At 54.6% G+C, this 18,660-nt stretch overlaps 6 protein-coding genes across 6 annotated transcripts; 4 read left to right on the top strand and 2 right to left on the bottom strand.

Moving 5' to 3' along the window:
- Positions 1-3,872: 3,872 nt before the first annotated feature.
- MFIFM68171_09973 (Peptidase S8/S53 domain-containing protein) lies at positions 3,873-5,261 on the top strand (the record flags this gene model as incomplete). Its single annotated transcript, XM_071065392.1, has 4 exons — positions 3,873-4,127; positions 4,190-4,375; positions 4,455-4,982; positions 5,067-5,261. 4 exons carry the CDS (start codon positions 3,873-3,875, stop codon positions 5,259-5,261), a joined length of 1,164 nt encoding a protein of 387 aa, XP_070921493.1.
- A 1,906-nt stretch (positions 5,262-7,167) lies between these two features.
- MFIFM68171_09974 (uncharacterized protein) lies at positions 7,168-8,234 on the top strand (the record flags this gene model as incomplete). Its single annotated transcript, XM_071065393.1, has 2 exons — positions 7,168-7,275; positions 7,386-8,234. The coding sequence occupies 2 exons, from the start codon at positions 7,168-7,170 to the stop codon at positions 8,232-8,234; spliced, it is 957 nt and encodes a 318-aa protein (XP_070921494.1).
- A 3,132-nt stretch (positions 8,235-11,366) lies between these two features.
- On the top strand, positions 11,367-12,358 carry MFIFM68171_09975 (Concanavalin A-like lectin/glucanase domain-containing protein; the record flags this gene model as incomplete). The annotated part of the gene is made up of 3 exons (XM_071065394.1): positions 11,367-11,524; positions 11,586-12,200; positions 12,274-12,358. The coding sequence occupies 3 exons, from the start codon at positions 11,367-11,369 to the stop codon at positions 12,356-12,358; spliced, it is 858 nt and encodes a 285-aa protein (XP_070921495.1).
- A 622-nt stretch (positions 12,359-12,980) lies between these two features.
- Positions 12,981-14,229, top strand: MFIFM68171_09976 (RTA1 domain-containing protein; the record flags this gene model as incomplete). Its single annotated transcript, XM_071065395.1, has 4 exons — positions 12,981-12,999; positions 13,049-13,148; positions 13,222-13,368; positions 13,482-14,229. The coding sequence occupies 4 exons, from the start codon at positions 12,981-12,983 to the stop codon at positions 14,227-14,229; spliced, it is 1,014 nt and encodes a 337-aa protein (XP_070921496.1).
- Positions 14,230-14,536: 307 nt separating this feature from the next.
- On the bottom strand, positions 14,537-16,465 carry MFIFM68171_09977 (Beta-lactamase transpeptidase; the record flags this gene model as incomplete). Its single annotated transcript, XM_071065396.1, has 3 exons — positions 14,537-15,708; positions 15,777-15,899; positions 15,961-16,465. 3 exons carry the CDS (start codon positions 16,463-16,465, stop codon positions 14,537-14,539), a joined length of 1,800 nt encoding a protein of 599 aa, XP_070921497.1.
- Positions 16,466-17,295: 830 nt separating this feature from the next.
- MFIFM68171_09978 (Geranylgeranyl pyrophosphate synthase) lies at positions 17,296-18,660 on the bottom strand (the record flags this gene model as incomplete). Its single annotated transcript, XM_071065397.1, has 5 exons — positions 17,296-17,339; positions 17,403-17,602; positions 17,655-18,049; positions 18,148-18,396; positions 18,451-18,660. 5 exons carry the CDS (start codon positions 18,658-18,660, stop codon positions 17,296-17,298), a joined length of 1,098 nt encoding a protein of 365 aa, XP_070921498.1.

Genomic DNA, 18,660 nt, shown 5'->3' on the forward strand with positions numbered 1-18,660 from the left:
GCATTCCAGGTGTAGATTGGAGAAACCTCGCTTTGATGTTGTCAGTCTTCACAACACTGCCTCCTCGAAGTTATTGGGCCTCTGGATCGCGATTGGGGTGAGATACTCATAAACTGAGTTGACGTTTCCAGAGAATGATAAGCTGAGCGCCCTCTCTGGGTTGGCAAAGAAGGTGGGCGCCGGCGCAGTGTACCTTGTGGGCATCTGGAGAGGCCAGTCAGTATCATAGTTGCTCTGTATTGGAGACGAGAGGCGACCCGAGATGTCCAAGCTCCTACTTGGTCTTGGGTAGCTGTGATTGGCGAGATCGATACTAGTTATATGAGGCTTTGGGACCGTGAGAAGACTACGGCTATGCCCATACTGAGCTTGTTGGTCCTGATTCAACAAGACCCGTCCATTACTTGTCCCCGTGGGAAACTATTCGCTCGCCGGAGTAACGAAATATGGTCAGAAGTATACGAGCGACACCTGTTGGCAGAGGAGGATATCTCTTTGCAATAGCCAAATTGGGAGCAGCGACATCGATATCCAACCGACGTCATACTTGTTCCTAATCAAAGTGAAGCCAGGAGGGTCTGGTAAGAACCCAAAGCTCATGAATCATAGTAGAGCCGGCTGGTACGGAAAAGGGCGAAATGTACCGACAAGGGATATTCAGCTATCATGACAATACCGAGGACTCATTTCAGGTCGTTATTAATTTGTTAAATGGATCCATCGCTAATTACACCAGTACCAGAGCATTTCACGACGCGTCCGGACAGTTTGATGGAGCTTTGGAACTTTCGATGTATGATATAACGCTTATCGGCATCTACGTGATCTGTTCCTCCTCTCTCCCATGTAGCATTAACAGCTCTGCCGACCTCACCGGTATCTAGCTGTTCTCTGGAGTAAGAGTAATCTTTGGCCGCGTGACCTGGTCATAGATCCTGCGTTCAACAAAATTGTTAACTTTACTTTGGCGACTACAGAGATGGGTAATAGTTGGGACAAACATTCACTCCTCTATTGTACTCTTAGGGAAACTGGACAGTCCCTGGTGCTAGTGTTTACCTCCTTTAATCTCTATATTCGCCTACCTGATGTAGGGCTATAATTAATCCTTACAACACCCGCTAGTTATAGACGACCTAATACGATCCGCTATTATGGGTTAAGATCGAACCTAGAGGTAGTATGTAGAGTGCCTAACGAACCGGTCCTACCTCCCTGAGCACATGTAAATTGGCCTGATGTAACAAAGCCATTTACTTATCATGTCCTTGTCGGACTTTATGTTCCTGCGGCGCCCCTTTCACGGCTCGAAACATCTTGTTGCTAAGCGAAATGAAATATCCTATTCAATCAGTGCTCTTCAGCTGTAGTTAAGTTATCCCTTTTTTTTATTTATTTATTTAATTTTTTTTTAGAAAGCTTTATTACGGAGAGCGCGCTGCGCTGCCTGATACTGATGACTACCGTCGCACTTATCTACACTTAGCAGCCAGTCCCTAATGAAATGGAATAGAATTACACATCTGCACCCACATCCCATCGGAACAAGGGGGAGAGCAAAGACGGCCCGCGGCCGGATGGACGAGACGGATACGACAGACAAGGCTAGGAGACGCGTCAATAACTCGGATCCTTGCAGCTTAGACAAGTTTAGAGCAATATATTCATGTAGAACTTCTGATTAGACGGTGGCTGCTTTGTACGCAAGAAAAGCCATCAGGATTGAGTTTTGCAACAAGTATGGAGAGAAGTCTAGAATTGTGTAATTAAGTATTTACATTATAAGTAGGGCTATTTATTAGGTATTTATTAGGCATTGATCATTAGAAAGGATATGCAATTAGATACTTCTTTCTGCAATTCTTGTACGCTCAATTTGAGAGTTTCCTTGTATACAAAAGTAATCTCCCTCTGATCAGGGGGAGTTGCCCGGGCGTCGCTAGCTTAAAGATATGATGGATCCGATGGCCGTGACAAGGATCGGATGACATAAGAGGCCAGGATTATGCAGTCATCTCGAGTCCAAGAAACAGGAAATAACTCATAATAACTGGGTGATATATCTTGCTTCCCATGAGCATTTGCTGGCTTATCAGCTCGAACTTGCCCCGGCCATGATCAAAAAAGCGCTGTCATCACATGAGCTGCTTCTGACGATAGGACAAGCGCTGGAACTGTGATCGCTATACGTTGGCGGGATGACACAATCTTATCGGTCAGTGGGCAGTTAATATAATCAGACGGACGGTATCATCTATTTCAGGCGGTTCTCGCGGCCAAGCACCGTCGGGCACAAGCGAAGAGTCAACAATCAATCCTCGCGTGGCTTAGTCAAGTCTGGCAAGCCAACAAGCCTTTGGGCGCGCGCCAGCTATTGTTTGCTTCCCATGTTCCATCGCACGGCTCAGGAGACCTTGTCAGGAGCTGGGAAATGCAAGTCTGATTCGCGACGGAAATTGCCATCCACCTCGTCACCCCTAGCCCTTACAGGCTTGCTCAGTATGCACGAATATATTAGCCCACGGCTTATTGCGGAAGCCCAGGATTGTTCGAGTGCGAGGACCCGGTTCCCGGTTGCGAACTGCAATCAAGTCCCGACGCCCGTCTTCAGGCTGATTTTAGAGCAGCGACCCAAGACAACGGTCGATTCGCTAAACCGTGCCATGCGTCGATAGTGGGTTCCACGGCGAACATAAAAAACAAGCACTAGCATCATCATGATGTTTTTGTGGTTGACCGCGTCCAAACTCTCGCACCACCCCAAACACCTACCAGGCAGCGGCCTCTTGTCATTGCACAGGCCCTGGCCGCCTTGCTACGCAGAGACGGCCATTATCCCAACTGGGAAGGTGACCAGCACACGGCCATCGCAACCAGAAGTTGACAGCTTGGCACGCTCCCGATCTTCGTCTTGTCAGCCGGTTATCGGTCACATGTTTCGACCCTTGGTCTGCCGATTCCATTCCTTCCCACGCCGGCACTCCTCGATCAAGACCCCCGTGCACATACCACTTTCTGTTCCTGTCAGTGTAACCGGTGCAGCCATGCCGGAGGGATCACTTCACACAGCCACGCCGCATACACCACACCCCGCCCCTGCGCCCGAAAACCGTTTGCCCGCCGAACCCGCTTGCTATGACCGCATAATGCCACGGCAGTGTAGCTGTCGACTGCTGCAAGCTAATAAAGTCTCCGTCGGCATCTGCACGGAAGCGGTCCAGATATACGAGCGCGGCTCGTCCTCGAGGCCCGCACGCGAGTCTTGCCCTACCTCTCCCATGGTTCTAGTCATAATTTATAAGCCTGGGAGCAACCTCCATGGCCGCGACGAGGACTTTTGGATGTGACCTTCCACTCTTTAAGAGTGCCAGTTTGCGCCAATAGCTGCTGCGCGTCTCCTGCGCCATCTTGCCGCCGCATCCCGATGTCGACTGCAGGGTGCACCATGCACACCAGACATCCGCGGACCGCATCACGGCCGACCCAAAGCACGCAAAAAAAGATGTCCCAACGTTAAAGCCAAGCCGTTCTCGGTAGGTGAGGCAGCTCTGGGCCACTGCAGCTTTCTCGATATGCCCTACCATGGATGGATGGACGAATCCCTCCCCAAGACGTCAGCAACATGACCTTCCATCTTGCAACCTGAGGTATCACACTATCACAGTTAGTGGAGAACATGGGACTCCCTATGGGGAAGGTCGTGATGCCGCAGAAAGTTTGACCGCCCCTTGGTGCTGCCCTTGGCGATGATAAATAGGGGCTTTCATGTCCGTCCGTGAAGTCGACGTGAGAGAACACAAGATAGAGACCCTCAGCATCTGATAGTTTGGGTTTTTGTTTACCATACTGAATATTCTCGACAAGCCATCACCATGCAGCTCCTCGCCTGGGCCTCGCTCCTGTCCTTCGCCACCGCGGCGCCCGTCATTCAGCCCCGGGCGGCCCAGCTGATCCCGGGCAGCTACATCGTCAAGCTCAAGGACGGCGCGTCCGACAGCGCCCTGCAGGACACCATCAAGCAGCTCAAGTCGGTGCGGACTGACCACGTCTACCGCGCCGGCCGCTTCAAGGGGTTCGCGGCCAGGCTGAACCCTTCCGTGCTAGATGCCGTGAGCAAGCTGCCAGAGGTCCGCTGTCCCTTGAAAGTTACACAAGTAGTAGTCACAGCACAGGCTGACGAGTATTTCAGGTCGAATACATTGAGCAAGATGCCGTGGTCACGGCCTTTGATTTCATCACCCAGGTCGACGTCCCTTGGGGTCTGGCACGCATCTCGCACCGCACCACGGGCCAGACATCGTACGTGTACGACGAGAGCGCCGGCGAGGGCACCTGCTCGTACATCATCGATACCGGCGTTTACGTGAACCACACGGTCAGCCTTCACTCACCCCACTCCTTCTCATCTCTCTCTCTCCTCTCACATAACCCCCATACTAACCCTCTTGAAAAAGCAATTCGAAGGTCGTGCTGAGTGGCTTGCCAACTTTGCCGACACGGATGATACTGACGGCCACGGCCACGGTACCCACGTGGCCGGCACCATCGGCGGCGTCGATTACGGCGTCGCCAAGAAGACTAAACTCTTCGCCGTCAAGGTGCTCGGCGCCAGCGGCTCGGGCACGCTCTCGGGTGTCATCGCGGGCATCGACTTTGTCGCCGCCGATTCCGCTACCCGCGCGTCGACCGACTGTCCCAACGGGAGCGTCGCCAACCTCAGTCTTGGGTCGTCCCGCAGCACCGCGGTCAACGCTGCCGCTGCCGCGGCGGTCAGGGCGGGCGTGTTCTTGAGCGTCGCAGCCGGCAACGCCGACGATGATGCGCAGTTTTGGTCGCCCGCCTCCGAGCAGACAGTTTGCACTGTGGGCGCGACCGATGCCGAGGATGTGAGGGCATACTTTTCGAACTGGGGAACGTTGGTTGATGTCTTTGCGCCGGGCGTGGATGTGCTGAGCAGTTGGATTGGCGGACCCACCGCGACTGTAAGTCCTGGCAGCTTTTCTTTTCTTCGGTGAAAAGGAAACCCGACTCGAGGATGAGATGATCCATGTTAATCCCCATTGCAGAACACCATCTCGGGCACCTCGATGGCCGCGCCCCACGTTGCTGGCCTTGGTGCCTACCTCCTCGCCCTGGAAGGATCCAAAACGCCGGCTGAGCTGTGCCAATACATCAAGGATATCGCCACCCCTAACACCATCACGGATCTGCCCAGCGGCACTTTCAACGGCATTGCCTTCAATGGCAACCCCAATGCTTAGAATGACTCTCAGCTTTTTTGTTTCGAATCATGACGAATGATGGATCTTGGACATTTAAGAACTGCAGTTGTTTCGACGCTTAGTCACTACTACTAGTGCTAGTACTACCACCAATATTGTCACGTATTGGGCTGTTTCAATAGATTTGTTGATCGCGAAGCTGCTCCTAGCCCTCTAGCTGTAGAGAGTAACACCGTGTTTGAATTTCGAATCGAAAGTGCTTCTCAGGGCTTGGCTAATCGTTGTTTTTAATCACGGGAGCCAACTTCGAAGTCGCCCTTAGTCTTCTTTTTTTCCGGCTGCATCATCTCGCCACCCATCTTTCGCCGGGTAATTACAATGAACTTCTCTCAGGCACACTCTAAGTCCGTGTACTTGCTTGGAGTACGCGGGAAAGAATACGGCTCACGGGATAGGTGGATACCGTACAGAAGCATACCTGCTCAGCTGTCTAAATGGTTGGGGACCCATGTTAAAGCCCTGTAAGCATAAATGGTACAAGTATGTAGCTAATAGCCGATATCGTCCGATCTTAGAAGCCAACAAATACTTGTGAATTAGAAAAAAGTAAAGGCGGTTGACGCGCCTCGTGGAGGTACCTCCGGAGTAAACACCGAGCGGTTCTCTGCCACAACACTCTGGAATATACTTGACTCACTGATATTGTGATTTCTTGTGGTGAAAACCCCCAATTTCACGTGCCTCATGCTTCTCAGTTATCGAGCGAGCCTAAGCCCTCTGCAATTTTCCCGACCACCAGCCCAGAAGGACCAGAACAATGTGCCTGTTCTTCTACGTAGGGTTCTCGCAAGCTTCTCACGTCTTTTCATCGCATTTTCTCGAGCTCACTGTTTCTACTTCACTGTTTTCCTAGCCCAATATTTAAGGCCTCCCTTGTGCACGGTTTCTGTGCCTTCCGCCTCACCCAATCCATGACACCTTCCACCGAATCTTTGTTTGGTTTGTTTCGCTTGGTAACGCGCCATCACCACTGGCGTTATTCGACCTTGGTCAAGTTATTTTGCGACCTTGTCAAAGTCACAGACCGGCGGAAGATGGATGACACTGTAAGAACGCCGGTTGGATCCCGCGATGTCCTGTTCGCAAAGACTTCTAGTCGCACGCCCTCGAGTGGCGGAGCGGCCAGGTCAGCGCCGTCTAGTTCTCATCCAGGCGACGCTCGACATTCAATCTCGGAATTGCGGAGGGCGAGTGGCGGAGGCTCTATTAATGATGTGAGTTGGCCCATGGTCCATCACCGGCTGGTTAACCCGACTTCTGCTGACTAGCAACGTCAGACCCCTCAAGGATCACAGAAGAAGCCTGGCGATCAGCCAAGCGGCGGCACGAGCTCGTTCCAGTACAATCCGCTTGATTCCAGCGATTCCAGCGACTCGGGTGAAAGCATCACGGCCTTGATTATCAGAAAACGGAAATCAAAGGCAGCGGCTGTTACCAAGAGCGGGAGCAGAGATGAGAGGAATGATAGCGATGGGGTCACTGGCAAGGGCAGCAGCACGCATATGTTCGGAGACGCGAAGAGGCTCTTGTTCAGGCCGGATGATTCGGTCCTGCCGTCGGCACCTGTCGAAGAGCCGGTTCCTTTCGAACAGCCGACTCCCTGTGCCGGCCCTTCCGCTGTCAGTCGCGGGCACGCAGCCTTGATGAGGCCTGCGCCTCCGATTCCTGAAAGCCGGGAAGAGCACGGTGAGATTGGAAACTACGATGAGCGTTGACACATCAACTAATTAACAAAGTAGCACTGCTTGGGCTTCCCGAAAATGGCAGCGCGAGACCGTGTATCGGCCAACCTCGCCCTGCATTACTGGACTCTGTTACCGCGCCTTCGGTAGGACGACCGCTTGCACAGTCTGCCGCGTCGATAGCGGGTATTTCGTCGCTTCCCATGAGCTTCGACAACGAAACTGGCATTGGACGAGTTCAGCGCCCGCTGTACCCCGACAACGAGCCGGACCCCCAATGCAACGTTTTCCCTCCCAATGAAAAGTATCCGGTGAGTTTTCCTTCATCTCTCCCCCCATGCCGAACCCTCTTTAGTCCGAATCTTACGCTGCCACTTCAATTCCTCTGATACGATGCTAATACTCATCTGTCCTCTACTAGCGAACCTGCGCTTTGGAAGACTTGGAAGACGGAGACTCCACGGTGCCGGTGGGGGGGATCCTCAATGAGATACAGCGGGAAGCGCCGCAAGGCAACGTCTCTGCCAATGATATAGCCGGTCTTACAGGGGCGGCGGCGGAAGCTGACAACTGTGACCTCGACATTGAAGCCGGGATTGGCCAACTCGAACCCCCGGCACCCCTTAGGACACCAGGAATCCCGACCGGCCTAGACCCGTTCTTCGGCGCGGGACCCATCTGGATCAGAGGCGACGACACGGATGCCTGGATGGAACGCCGTGCCGTCCGAAGCCACGATATCGGAGACACTTATGTTCCCCCCGCCCTCCCCTGCACGAGCTACTCCTACGGGGAAAACTTGATGTCGAGAATGTACTCGACCGAGGACATGAACCACGACGTCCGGCGTAGGAACCCCAACCTTCGCTGGATCGACAACGGCAACGGAGAAACCCACCTCGTCGATGAGACCCTGTACACCTGGACCTGGAAAGAAAAGAAAGAGACGCCTGCTGGCCCTGCTGGCCCTGCTGGCCCTGCTGCCTCTGCCGCCAACAGCAGCGGCGTTTACGCAGCGAGCACGGCCCACCCCAGCACAAATATTACCGCGGATCCTGGCGCGGCAGGCACCGGAATGGGACAACACGTACTGGGTGGTGGTAACACGGATGCTTCCGCCGGGACCGGGGCCGCGGCAACCGAGGGTGGCCAGGGCGGCGCGGTCCGTCCTATGGCGGATGAGGATGAAGAACAGAGGAAGAGACTTGAGGAATGGGCAGCTTATGCTGCACGGAGAGTGCTGTATTTGGGCTTCTTTTCGCAAAACTGAGGCTGGGCGGCGTGGCGGCCCGGATGGTGTTCATTACCCTTAACCACGGGAGATATGGACGCGAATCGTGTGACGGCCGGCAGTGATACAGTTGGCCTTGTTGATAGTCGGGCCTGGCATATATCGCTTGTGAGGCGTTGGCGCGGGGGGGATACCTGGGACGGCGGATCTTGGCTTTGGCGCGTACATTGCGCGGCTTGCATTATATCGGTGGATGGTTGGCGAGGGTTCCGGAGTTTGATACCTCCGCCACCCCGACTGTTTTTCTCTGGGAGTCTGGCAAGACTGTACAAGAGGGAGATATTCGCAAGAGATGATAGACGAGATGGATTTTAGTACTTGCAACACAGAGCATTGCTGCGTAACGTAGCCTCATAGAACGGCATATAGAGCTTGACCCAGTAGACAAGTGTTAGTTAATAAGCATTTCTGGTAGACAGTGACGGCGATCTCTCGCCTGGAGTTCAACACCATTCTCAAACGGGGAGCGAGTGATGGAGCCCCTTTGCTGAATTGTGTACAAGAGAACTACATTGCAAGAAGAAAACAGGCAGCAGGCTGGAATGAATGGTCGGATAATTTCGTAGTCGTTGGTATATTGGACATAATAACTACGAGCCCTGGCATTTCGGTCCCGCCGCCTCGTTTTTCCCTGGATCTGGGAAAAAGTTCCTGAGAGCCCGGGGGCAGCGAAGTGCGCCAAGCCCTGCTCTGATGACGGAAAATCCCTACCGGATGATATAGGAACTACAGCATCATCGGAGTGGAGGCGGGACATTGGCCGTGGCCACCATTCGGGCAGCGGTGAGGCCAAGGTGTACCCCAGGGTGTAGATCACGGACCATGAGTTCCGCGCCGGAACCACAGAAAGCAGATGCCGTCTTGACGGTGAAATTTGAGGGCAATTACGCGTTCAATTTCGTGTGGTCTCGCCGCCGCTTTCTGAACGAAACTTGGCATCTTCGAAACAAGGAGTCTGTTGGCCTGCTCCGGGAGAATTGGACGTTGAAGACTTGAAGTTCTGGGTGTTGCAGCATCAACTGATCTTCATTGATCCCAGGCATGAAAACGATCTCTTGTTCATGCCGTGTTGTGGCTTGGCCCAGGCCACGTTTGGGGGCTGAAGATCGACAGAAAAATGTCCCGATCCAGGGAAGTCTCCGGATGGTCCGCCGCATCCGGCCACCTCAGCCATCCAAAGGCGGGGCATTTGAAGATAAGGTACCGATAAGGAAGTACACGAAAAAAAACATGGCATTTGATCATCCGGTGTGCAGTACAAGTACACGCACAAGCGCACCTGGACTTGCCATCGCGCACAGGAGCGACGCGTTTATCTAAGGTAGTGCCCGCCGAGCGGGCCGTTATTGGCCGGCCAGAGAACAGCAGGCACAGGTAGGTAGCCTGAACGCGCCGGCGGTTTCTTTTCCCTCTCCACCACTGAGACCTCTGTTCACCTCAGCCCAGACCTGGTGAAAGCCTGGATGGAAGAGATTGGAATCCAGACTCGGCTCAGCAGTTCGTAGCCCAACCATGCCGAATCGAGGACCCGATGCCGGCGCAGATTCGAAGCACTTTCTCCGCTCTTCCGGATGCCTCCTCTACGCGATGCAGCCGGGCACCGATGCACCGATGCACCGAAGCCGCAGCACAACATCACCCCGCCGGCAGTTGAGATGACACGTCGCACTGTCGGGTCTCGCGTCTCTCGTGCGCACACCATGGCAAATGCCGATGAGCCGAGGGACCGACTGATGTCGCGCAGCCATCGATGGCGAACGAGTCGAGATCCTGTCTCCTCACATCAGATGGCAGCCCGGCGCCACCATTGGATGGCTGCAAGCTCCGGGGTCAGACCCCTGCCAAGAGCTTCTCAGGGTCCAGACCCAATCGTGCGAGAGGGGCAAAAGAAGCCTCACCCCTTGATTCGTTATTTCATCATGATGGACAGCTGGCGCCTTTCTCCACGGCACGAACTCGACAACCTTCAGGGGATCATCCAACAGCGAGGCTCGCTAGGGGACCCGCGATCTACAGGTTTGAGGCTCGCCAGTGTGTCTCCCGCGCTAAGCGAATTAGTCCATGTGTTTCATGTTTGGCAGCCCGGAGCGTGGCTTGCGCAGGTACTTGGGCGATTTACCGCGGGCATTGCATAAAATGGTGTGGCGGGGTCGATATCCTGCCCCCCTTTCCAACTCCCGATCTGCGCTTGGCATCAGAGAGAAACCCCTTTCGTGGCCTGGAAAATTTTGCCTGTAGATGTCCGACTTCGTCGTTTGTCCAGCACCAGATCAACCCGGACTTGGCGATATGATGCCGACTTGTCACAGATGGGCGCCTCGCAGCCGCCTCGCAAACAGTCAAGGTGACACTTGCGGCGCGCCTTGCCACCTCGCAATATCGGACATGGATCTCGGTTATGGGCCGCTTCCTTGGACATTTCCTCAATGGTCCTTGATCGAATCGTTTGGGTCGTGAACTTGGGAGAACGACTTGTCTACAGTACACTAGGGCCCCGCCTGGGCATCCACATCCCAAGCATGTGCTCGAGGCACTGAAAATTTCGAATAGAACAAGGGGCGCCCGCTGTCTGTTGTTTCATCCTGGCTGCAACGCTGCCCGAGTTGGGCTCCCAATCAGAGCCATCCCCTAGGAGCTTCCATACAGCGGCCCGGGTCGCTACCATCGACTCCGAGGTGGAGATCGAGCTTTCCGGGCGGGTGTGGCGGCCAATATCGACGGCACATATGCCTGGATATATTCTTTCGCCTTGTTTTTCATTCTCTTCTCTGGCCTTTCCTTCCTGTCGATGCCCATCCGCTTGAAGCCTTACGTTCCCTACCCAGGCCGGACCCCTGTTTCCTACTACTTACATTCATTTCAAATTACTTTATTGATTTTGCTTCGTGGTTCCCGACAGTTCTCGAGAAAACCGTAGTCCATTCCCTTCCCTGATATATCATAGCGGGTTTCTCAACGTTCCTTTCGCCCCCAGGTGTAAGCTGGCTTACGACTTTCCTTTGCATTGCCAGAGCCATAGCTTGTTCCTAGGCTTCGCTCCTTCTCCGCTTAGCCGTCATTTGCGCACCGATATAGCAAAGTGCATAGATATACTCGATAGAGGCAGAAACGATGCGTGCAATCTCTTTTGCCTTGGCGTCCCTCCTTTCGGGGTTCGTCTCAGCTAGCCCAGCTCCCATCTACCCCGGGTACCAACTTCTTTGGTCCGATGGCTTCTCCGGGAGCGCCGGCCAGAGCCCCAACACGGGTCTCTGGAATATTATCACCAAGTAACCGGCAGGCCCTCTCCAAGCACACCCAGAGCTCCAGCACTAACGGATACGCCTATAGCGTCCGGACGAACAACGAGGTTCAAGACTACACCACCTCGAACCAAAACCTCCAGATCTCAGGCGGGGGAACCGTCCAACTCGTCCCGCGCAAGTCCCCTTCAGGCCAATGGACCTCGGCGCGCATCGAATCCAAAGCCGCCTTCACGCCGCAGCCAGGCAGAATCACCATGTTCGAGGCCGCTATCCGCTTCGGCGACCACCCGCAGGCCAACAAGCAAGGCATCTGGCCCGCCTTTTGGCTCCTCGGCGACAGCATCCACCACGGCACGCCCTGGCCGCAGTGCGGCGAGCTCGACATCATGGAGACCATCAACGGCGCCCCGACCGGCTACGGCACGGTGCATTGCGGCACCAACAACGGAGGGCCGTGCAACGAACCCATCGGCAGGGGCGCGACCATCAGCCTGCCGGACAACGGCTGGCATACCTGGACGCTGCAGATTGATCGGACCAATGCTGCGGCCGGGTGGCGCGCCGAGGCCATTCGCTGGCTGAAGGATGGCCAGGTGTATCATACCCTGATGGGGGCCGACATTGGGGACCAGGGGATTTGGAGCACGCTGGCGCACTCGCCCGTCTTTATGATTTTGAACGTTGCTGTTGGCGGCAACTGGTGAGTGCCCCTTGTCCAAGAGGTTGCAGGTGCGCGGCCGGATGCTGATTGCTAACGTGTTTGATGTACTCAGGCCTGGGGCGCCCAACGGCGCGACTGCAGATGGCTATGGCAGCATGATGGAGGTTGAGTACGCTGCGGTATACGCGGCGGCATAGGTCCCTCCCCCCCCTAGGCGGCGCGGGTGAGGTCAGGATTCATGCTCGCGGGAATGGATGTCCCCTCACGGACATCCAGGGCGTTCCCCGGTTTGGGTTATTTGGATACATTTGATGATACCTTTGCCACTTTGGTTAGTGGGTTCGATTCTGTGCCGCGGAAACCCCTTGTGCATACTTACACAGTAACTGTCGCCACCAAAAACAAAAATGAAGTATGCGAACTTGACTTTGTTGATTTGGGACCTGAGAATAAGACCTGAATCCTTCTAGCTTGGCAATTGGGAATATGCGGGGTTCTACCTTATGCCGTCGTGCCGAAATCCGTGCTCATCGGTCGGGTGTCACGTAAAGTTGCTTGTGGTTGGCTCAAGACCGGGGCACAGCCACAATACGCGAAAACCGTGATCTCCGAACGAAGATCGTCGTAGTCGTGGTCACGACTTCTGCATGGCCTCGTTCCGGCCGAATAGAAGGACATCTCATTATTAGTACGCGCATGAATTGTCGACTTTCGTTTCATCGCATTGCACTCTCAAAAACTGGATTATAGGCATACGAGCCGGCTGTCTAGCTCAAAATCCAAGCCGCCGCTCCTGTTGTTTCAATCAGCCTCTCCACCATGTCGGATGCTGGTCTTAGTATGGTAGCCGTTTCTGGGACTTGGGTCACTTGCTGACAAGGCTCAAGTGCCGGCCAGCGTCTACTTCTACGAGCCGAACAAGGAGGCAGCCATCTTCTTCGCTGCAGCCTTCGCCGCCGCGGGGTTGTTCCACCTCTGGCAATGCATGTCAGTACTCTATGCCTCACTCTCGCCTCAACCACTGACTTCTCAAACTAACTTTTGCCTTGGCCGTCCTTAGTCACTACAGGTGCTTCAAACTGACTGCGGTACTGCTTCTCTGTTGCGCCCTCTTGACGGCGGGCTTCGCGACGCGTGGATACGGCGCCTTTCATTATGAGGATGTTGCAGTTTACACTGCAAGCATGTTGTTGATATATATGGCTCCGTACGCGCCCCCCCCCAACCCCCCACCCTCCGCTCAAACGTCTCCCATCCCTCATTTCGACCACTCCAAGCGTCTTGGGATCTCTCTGATAACTTGAACTGAGTAAAACAAAGTCCTCTCATAGAGTTAGCCAACTACCACATCCTCGGCCGAATCTTCTACTTCGTCCCCTACTTTGCGCCGATTCACCCCGCCCGCTTGCTGGTCACGTCGGCCTGCCTTTGCGTTGTTATTGAACTCCTCACTATTATGGGAATCTCCTACCTCTCCAATAGCAGTGTTGCCGACAGGTTCATTAGCGTGGGCGCCACCTTGGCGAAAGCTTCGCTCGTAGTGCAAATCCTCGTCATCTCCGCCTTTCTCGTATTAGCAGGGATATCACACAAGGCTTGCCGCATCGGCCGGATAACCAATCCAAAAGTTATACACCCATTGATAGCGTCATACGCGAGTATGCTGCTTACGCTTGCGAGGACCATCTACCGGACGGTCGACCACTTTGCCGACCCGCCGCCGATCAACGTGGACTTCTCCGGCCTTGACCCCTTAAGCCTGAGACCCACCGTGCGATACGAGTGGTACTTTTACGTCTTCGAGGCCGCGCCGTTGCTCCTGAGCTTGACGCTTTGGAACGTTTGGCATCCGCGCCGTTACTTGCCCGAGAATTACAAAGTATACCTCGCACAGGACGGCAAGACCCAACTCAAGGGTCCCGGTTGGAAGGACACGCGCACCTTGGGCGAGACTCTCTTTGATCCGTTTAGCGCGCTGATGCACCGCGGAGGCCACCAGAAACCGTTCTGGGAAAACAACGGGTATGCCTTTAAAATGGCAAGGAGGAGGGGCTCTGGAAGAGTCTAAATGACGGTTGGTAGATCAATACTGGTACTTGTTAGTTTGCTTTGGGAGCCCGTTCGCTTTGGGATTCGGTTCAAGCGGTATATCTACTGTATTAGAGCCTGTAAGTAGAATGCACACTGTAGCCTAGTTCTTTGTTATTAGCTACAGTATCTCGAGTTGTTCATTCATGTAGTCTGCATTCTGCGGCATTTGTTTCCGCCTAAGGTATACAAAACACCCCCAGCGATCCCTGTCCTCAATACTCGATATAAGTAATAACGATTAAGCTTACGTAGTATCCCAAACTCCGCCCGCACTTATACTTCCCTCACGGCAACCTCACTTTCTCCATACTCCCGGTCCTCAGGAATGGGACTTCCAACCCGAGCACACTTCCCGTCTGCGCATCCTTCACGAATACGACTCTATCAGTGGGCTCACTACCATAGTATAGCCAATCCACAACTGTCCAACTCAAGCAGTCGTATCCGCTGAGTCCCCTGCCAGGGAGCTCCGTGTCGGGATTCAACTCGACCTCCCACGTGACCCTCCAATCCTCCAACACCAGCTCCCTCCCATCCTCGGACGTCCCTGGCCTCGCAATCTCGGCCGGGTACAACCGCCACACTCCCTGCGGCTCCAGGCTTGGCAGAAACGCCCCCATCGTCACCGTCCAGATCTCCTGGAGGGACGCCAGCAAGTCCGTCCCGTTCCTGCTCAGCCCCACTAGCTTGAGCGAGACGCCGTCCATCTCCGTGGTGGCATTGACGGGCACCCGCCCGGTCTCCGCCGTCGACAGGCCCGCGAAGCCGCCCACGTACTCCCTGCCTGCGCTCTCCCTCGCGGCGGCGTCGACGGCGGGGACGAGCACGGCCAGCGCCGCGTCGTAGATGCTCGTCAGGGCGGTCTGGTCGCCGGCCGTGAGCACGACGATGCCGACGCCGTACTCGTCCAGGACGGAGATGCGCGCGCGGTAGCCGTAGGCGGCGCCGTCCTTGTTGAGGATGGTCACTGTGTGGCCGGCCCCCTCGGCCTCGGGGAAGAGCAGCTCGGGCGGCGGCCGGAAGATCTCCCAGGGCGTGCCGAGGAAGCTGTGCGGCGACCCGGCGAAGCTGCGCGGCTGGAGCCACTCGCGGACCTCGGTGGGCGAGTCGAGCACGGTCCTGTCCAGGATGGCGTGCAGGAAGGACGAGAGGTCGGCCAGCGAGGACACGAGACCGCCGCCTGGCGCGGCGTCGCCGTAGTTGGACCCCCACGTGTTGGCCATCGGAGGGATTACGGCGAGGGAGTCGTTCATGTCGGGTGAGGGAGGATGGCCGCTGGGGAATGTGTTGGGCATGTTGAAGGGCGTGGTAATCAGATCCTGCAACAGCTGCGTGAAGTTTCTTCCGGTTTTGGATTCGAGAGCGTACATAAGGAGGGTGTAGGCTATGTTGGAATAGACGGGTCGGGACATTGGTGGGGCGACCGGGTAGAGGTTTAGCATGCCTTGGAGAAACTCTGCGATGGAAATGGTCAGATATCCGAGCGGTCAAAGATCCCGAAGGAAAGAGGACAGCGGAACATACGCTCTTTGGAGCACCCGCCGTTCAGACCAATGATGCCGCATGGCTCGAAAGCGGAATCGTTGATTCGAGGAAAGCCGAGAGACTCGAAATACCCCTTGATATAGTAGTACTCGGAGAAGCCATCTGTTTCTGGGTCAGCACCGCTTATTACGTCCTCTTTCTGGCTTAAAGAAGGCACACATACAGTTTGGTGGTATTCCGGCGAGCTGCGAGGCCAATGCGCGCAGAGTGATGTTATTCCAAGAGATCAATGACGATGGGCTGTTGAGCGAAGAGATAAAATCCGTGACAGGGTCGTCAATGTTGACACCGCTTCGAAGCAGGATAGCGTCCGAGATGACCTTGGAGACGGACCCTATCAGATACTGAGAGTCTCTGTTCAAAGACTTGGTGCCATTGACGTTGCCCGAGGCAAGATGGTGATACTCCCAAATAGGGACCGAGGGCTTATCTTGGTCTAGGCTAACAAGCCCGATCGACATTGAAACGTTCCGAACGTCCCAGCCACCCTTGATGTCTCCTGTAAATGCCGCGTCGAATGTCTTGGTGAGATTGTCAAGGGCGTGGCGGAACGTGTCTGATGCGTTGAGGTTAAAGGGTCGAGGGACGATAGGTCCTTGTGGATGGCATTCCAACGCTACTGCTGTAGCTTGGATGGTAGCCAAGAAATGTCCGAATCTGAACTTCATGGTGAACTCCAGGCTGCGGGCGTACGGGGACTGAGATAAATTTTGGCGAGCCCTGGTACAACTACCCCCATCATGAGAGATACGGGTAGATGGGAGCCGGTTGTTTTAATACAATTTTTGGCGTAGAGCTTGACTCATCCGGGCTTGAACATTTGATGAGAATGGCTGCGAATTCTAAAGCCAAGATTTGATACGCCTAGCGGCCCCGTGCGCATCACTATGAACCCGAGGAAAGCGATCACCAATGTGAGGTGCCGACATGGAACTCAGTATCTAATGATGCCGGCCACCAGTCATAAACCATGAAGAATTGTGGGGATCCTGACTTGCCTACTTTTAGGATTGGCGGGCCGGATGGCGGATGCAGCGATCGGTCTTAACAGTCTTGGATTTGGGAATGCGAGATACGAATTACGAAATACGGGCTAAGGCAAGGTGTCTTACATCACATTGCCGATGTCCGTAGCCGGCAAGGCGTAATTAGTCAAACCAGGACCCAGCGAATAGCGTTACCAGTAAGACTGGACAAGCCATTTCATGGCTTAACCAGTTTCCTACACCTCTCGCATTTACGGAGCTAATCATTACCGGCTCCCGATTATTTTTTTCATCTGGGACTCCCTCTGTCTTGATATGGCAAGACGAGAGCTGTACATAAGGAATACTTATCCTAGTCGCTGGTTTGAGAAAAAAATGCCACTACAAGGTTATTTCTAATTCCTCGTCATTCCAATACTGTGGTGAGTGAGCGGTAAGAGATATTTGAGCAGAACAGAAGTATCGGCAACCCGCCCCGGCCCTCCCATGCCACGCCTAGTAAATCTACCTATTCAATCGTATGTGACGGGCACGTTCCCTGGAAGTGCCGGGAGCCCTGTTCCAGAATTTGTTAGAGATGACTGGCGGCCGGGTTGGGGGGGTGAAATCATGCGCTTACATTCGCCGTTTCTTCCAACGCTTTCTTCCCCCAGGACCTGTGTCTTCTTAGTGCAGGCCACAGCCTCGGCCGCAGACTGCGATTTCAGAGCACTACACCCATCGTTGATACAATCGTCCCCTAGAACCGCGTCCATGCCCCGTTGGAGTGCGTCTCCTTTCCAACCGAACAAATAGTCGCCGTGCTGGCCATACCCGGTTCTAGCGTTCAAGTTAGTGGCTGCATTGGGCAGAGTGGAACGCAAAAACTCACGGGTCGCCGAAGCTGTACACAAAGGGCTGTTTGCCATCCTCGAAATATTTGGGGTCATTGAACGACGTAGTGTCCCATTGCATCTCGTACATGACTTGCGGAACTCTGACCGGGTGTGAGCTGGGACAAGCCGAACTGGAAAGAACCGCCCCGTCTGGCGAATACGCCATGTGGCTGCTGTGGTCGGGGCTGTCGAGATTTACCCCATCCCAGCACGACGGGAAGATAATCGAAGCCCGGATGCCTCTAGGGCAAATCTTTACCGGCAGCTCGGACGTGTCACTTGAATCACAAGGGCTAAAACCGTCGCCGTTTCCGTTACAACGATGGCAGATGCCGCGGAATGTCCCATTCTTGTCGCGGAGATACGGGTTACCGGCGATCATACGGAAGCCCTTGTGAAAATCAGCTAGATCCAAGTAATAGGAAACGGGAGCTAGCTCTGCAATAAGAGGGATGTAGACGCTGGAGGGAGAAAGAGGGATAAGTTTACTGGCTTGAAAGCGGTTGTTTTTCCGCTGCCTCCATATGCCGTCATGTAATAGACCGTGATGCCGCCACCCTGCGGATGTCTCACCCCGTCAAGGCCAACGAAGTTGGTTCGCTGCGGTACGAGCTTGTACGATCCATTCTCGGGCGACCGGAAGTATAGGCTCGCGGTCCAGTAGTTGCTGAAATCCTCCGAGTACGTGCAGGTGGTGCAGGTAGACGCCGTGGAAGGATCCATGAACTCCGGGTCCATCTGGACTCGGCTGGTCAGCACCACCAGATGCCCATGCAGAGAACGAGACCCTACCGTGGCATTGAAGGAATTTCCACCGACTATCTGGTGGGTATGCGGGGATGGGTTCATGCCTGGACTGACGAGCGGGTCGATGCGCTCGATGACGAGTTGGGAGCATGCGAATCTCAACAGCCGACCCACGTTGACGTTTTGAGCGGCGGCATCTCGAGCAAGTAGCGCCGCGACAATAAGTGCTAGGAACTTCCAAAACATGGCGGACAT

Source organism: Madurella fahalii (genome assembly GCF_045866475.1).
Source record: "Madurella fahalii IFM 68171 DNA, scaffold_5, whole genome shotgun sequence".
Taxonomy (NCBI): domain Eukaryota; kingdom Fungi; phylum Ascomycota; class Sordariomycetes; order Sordariales; genus Madurella; species Madurella fahalii.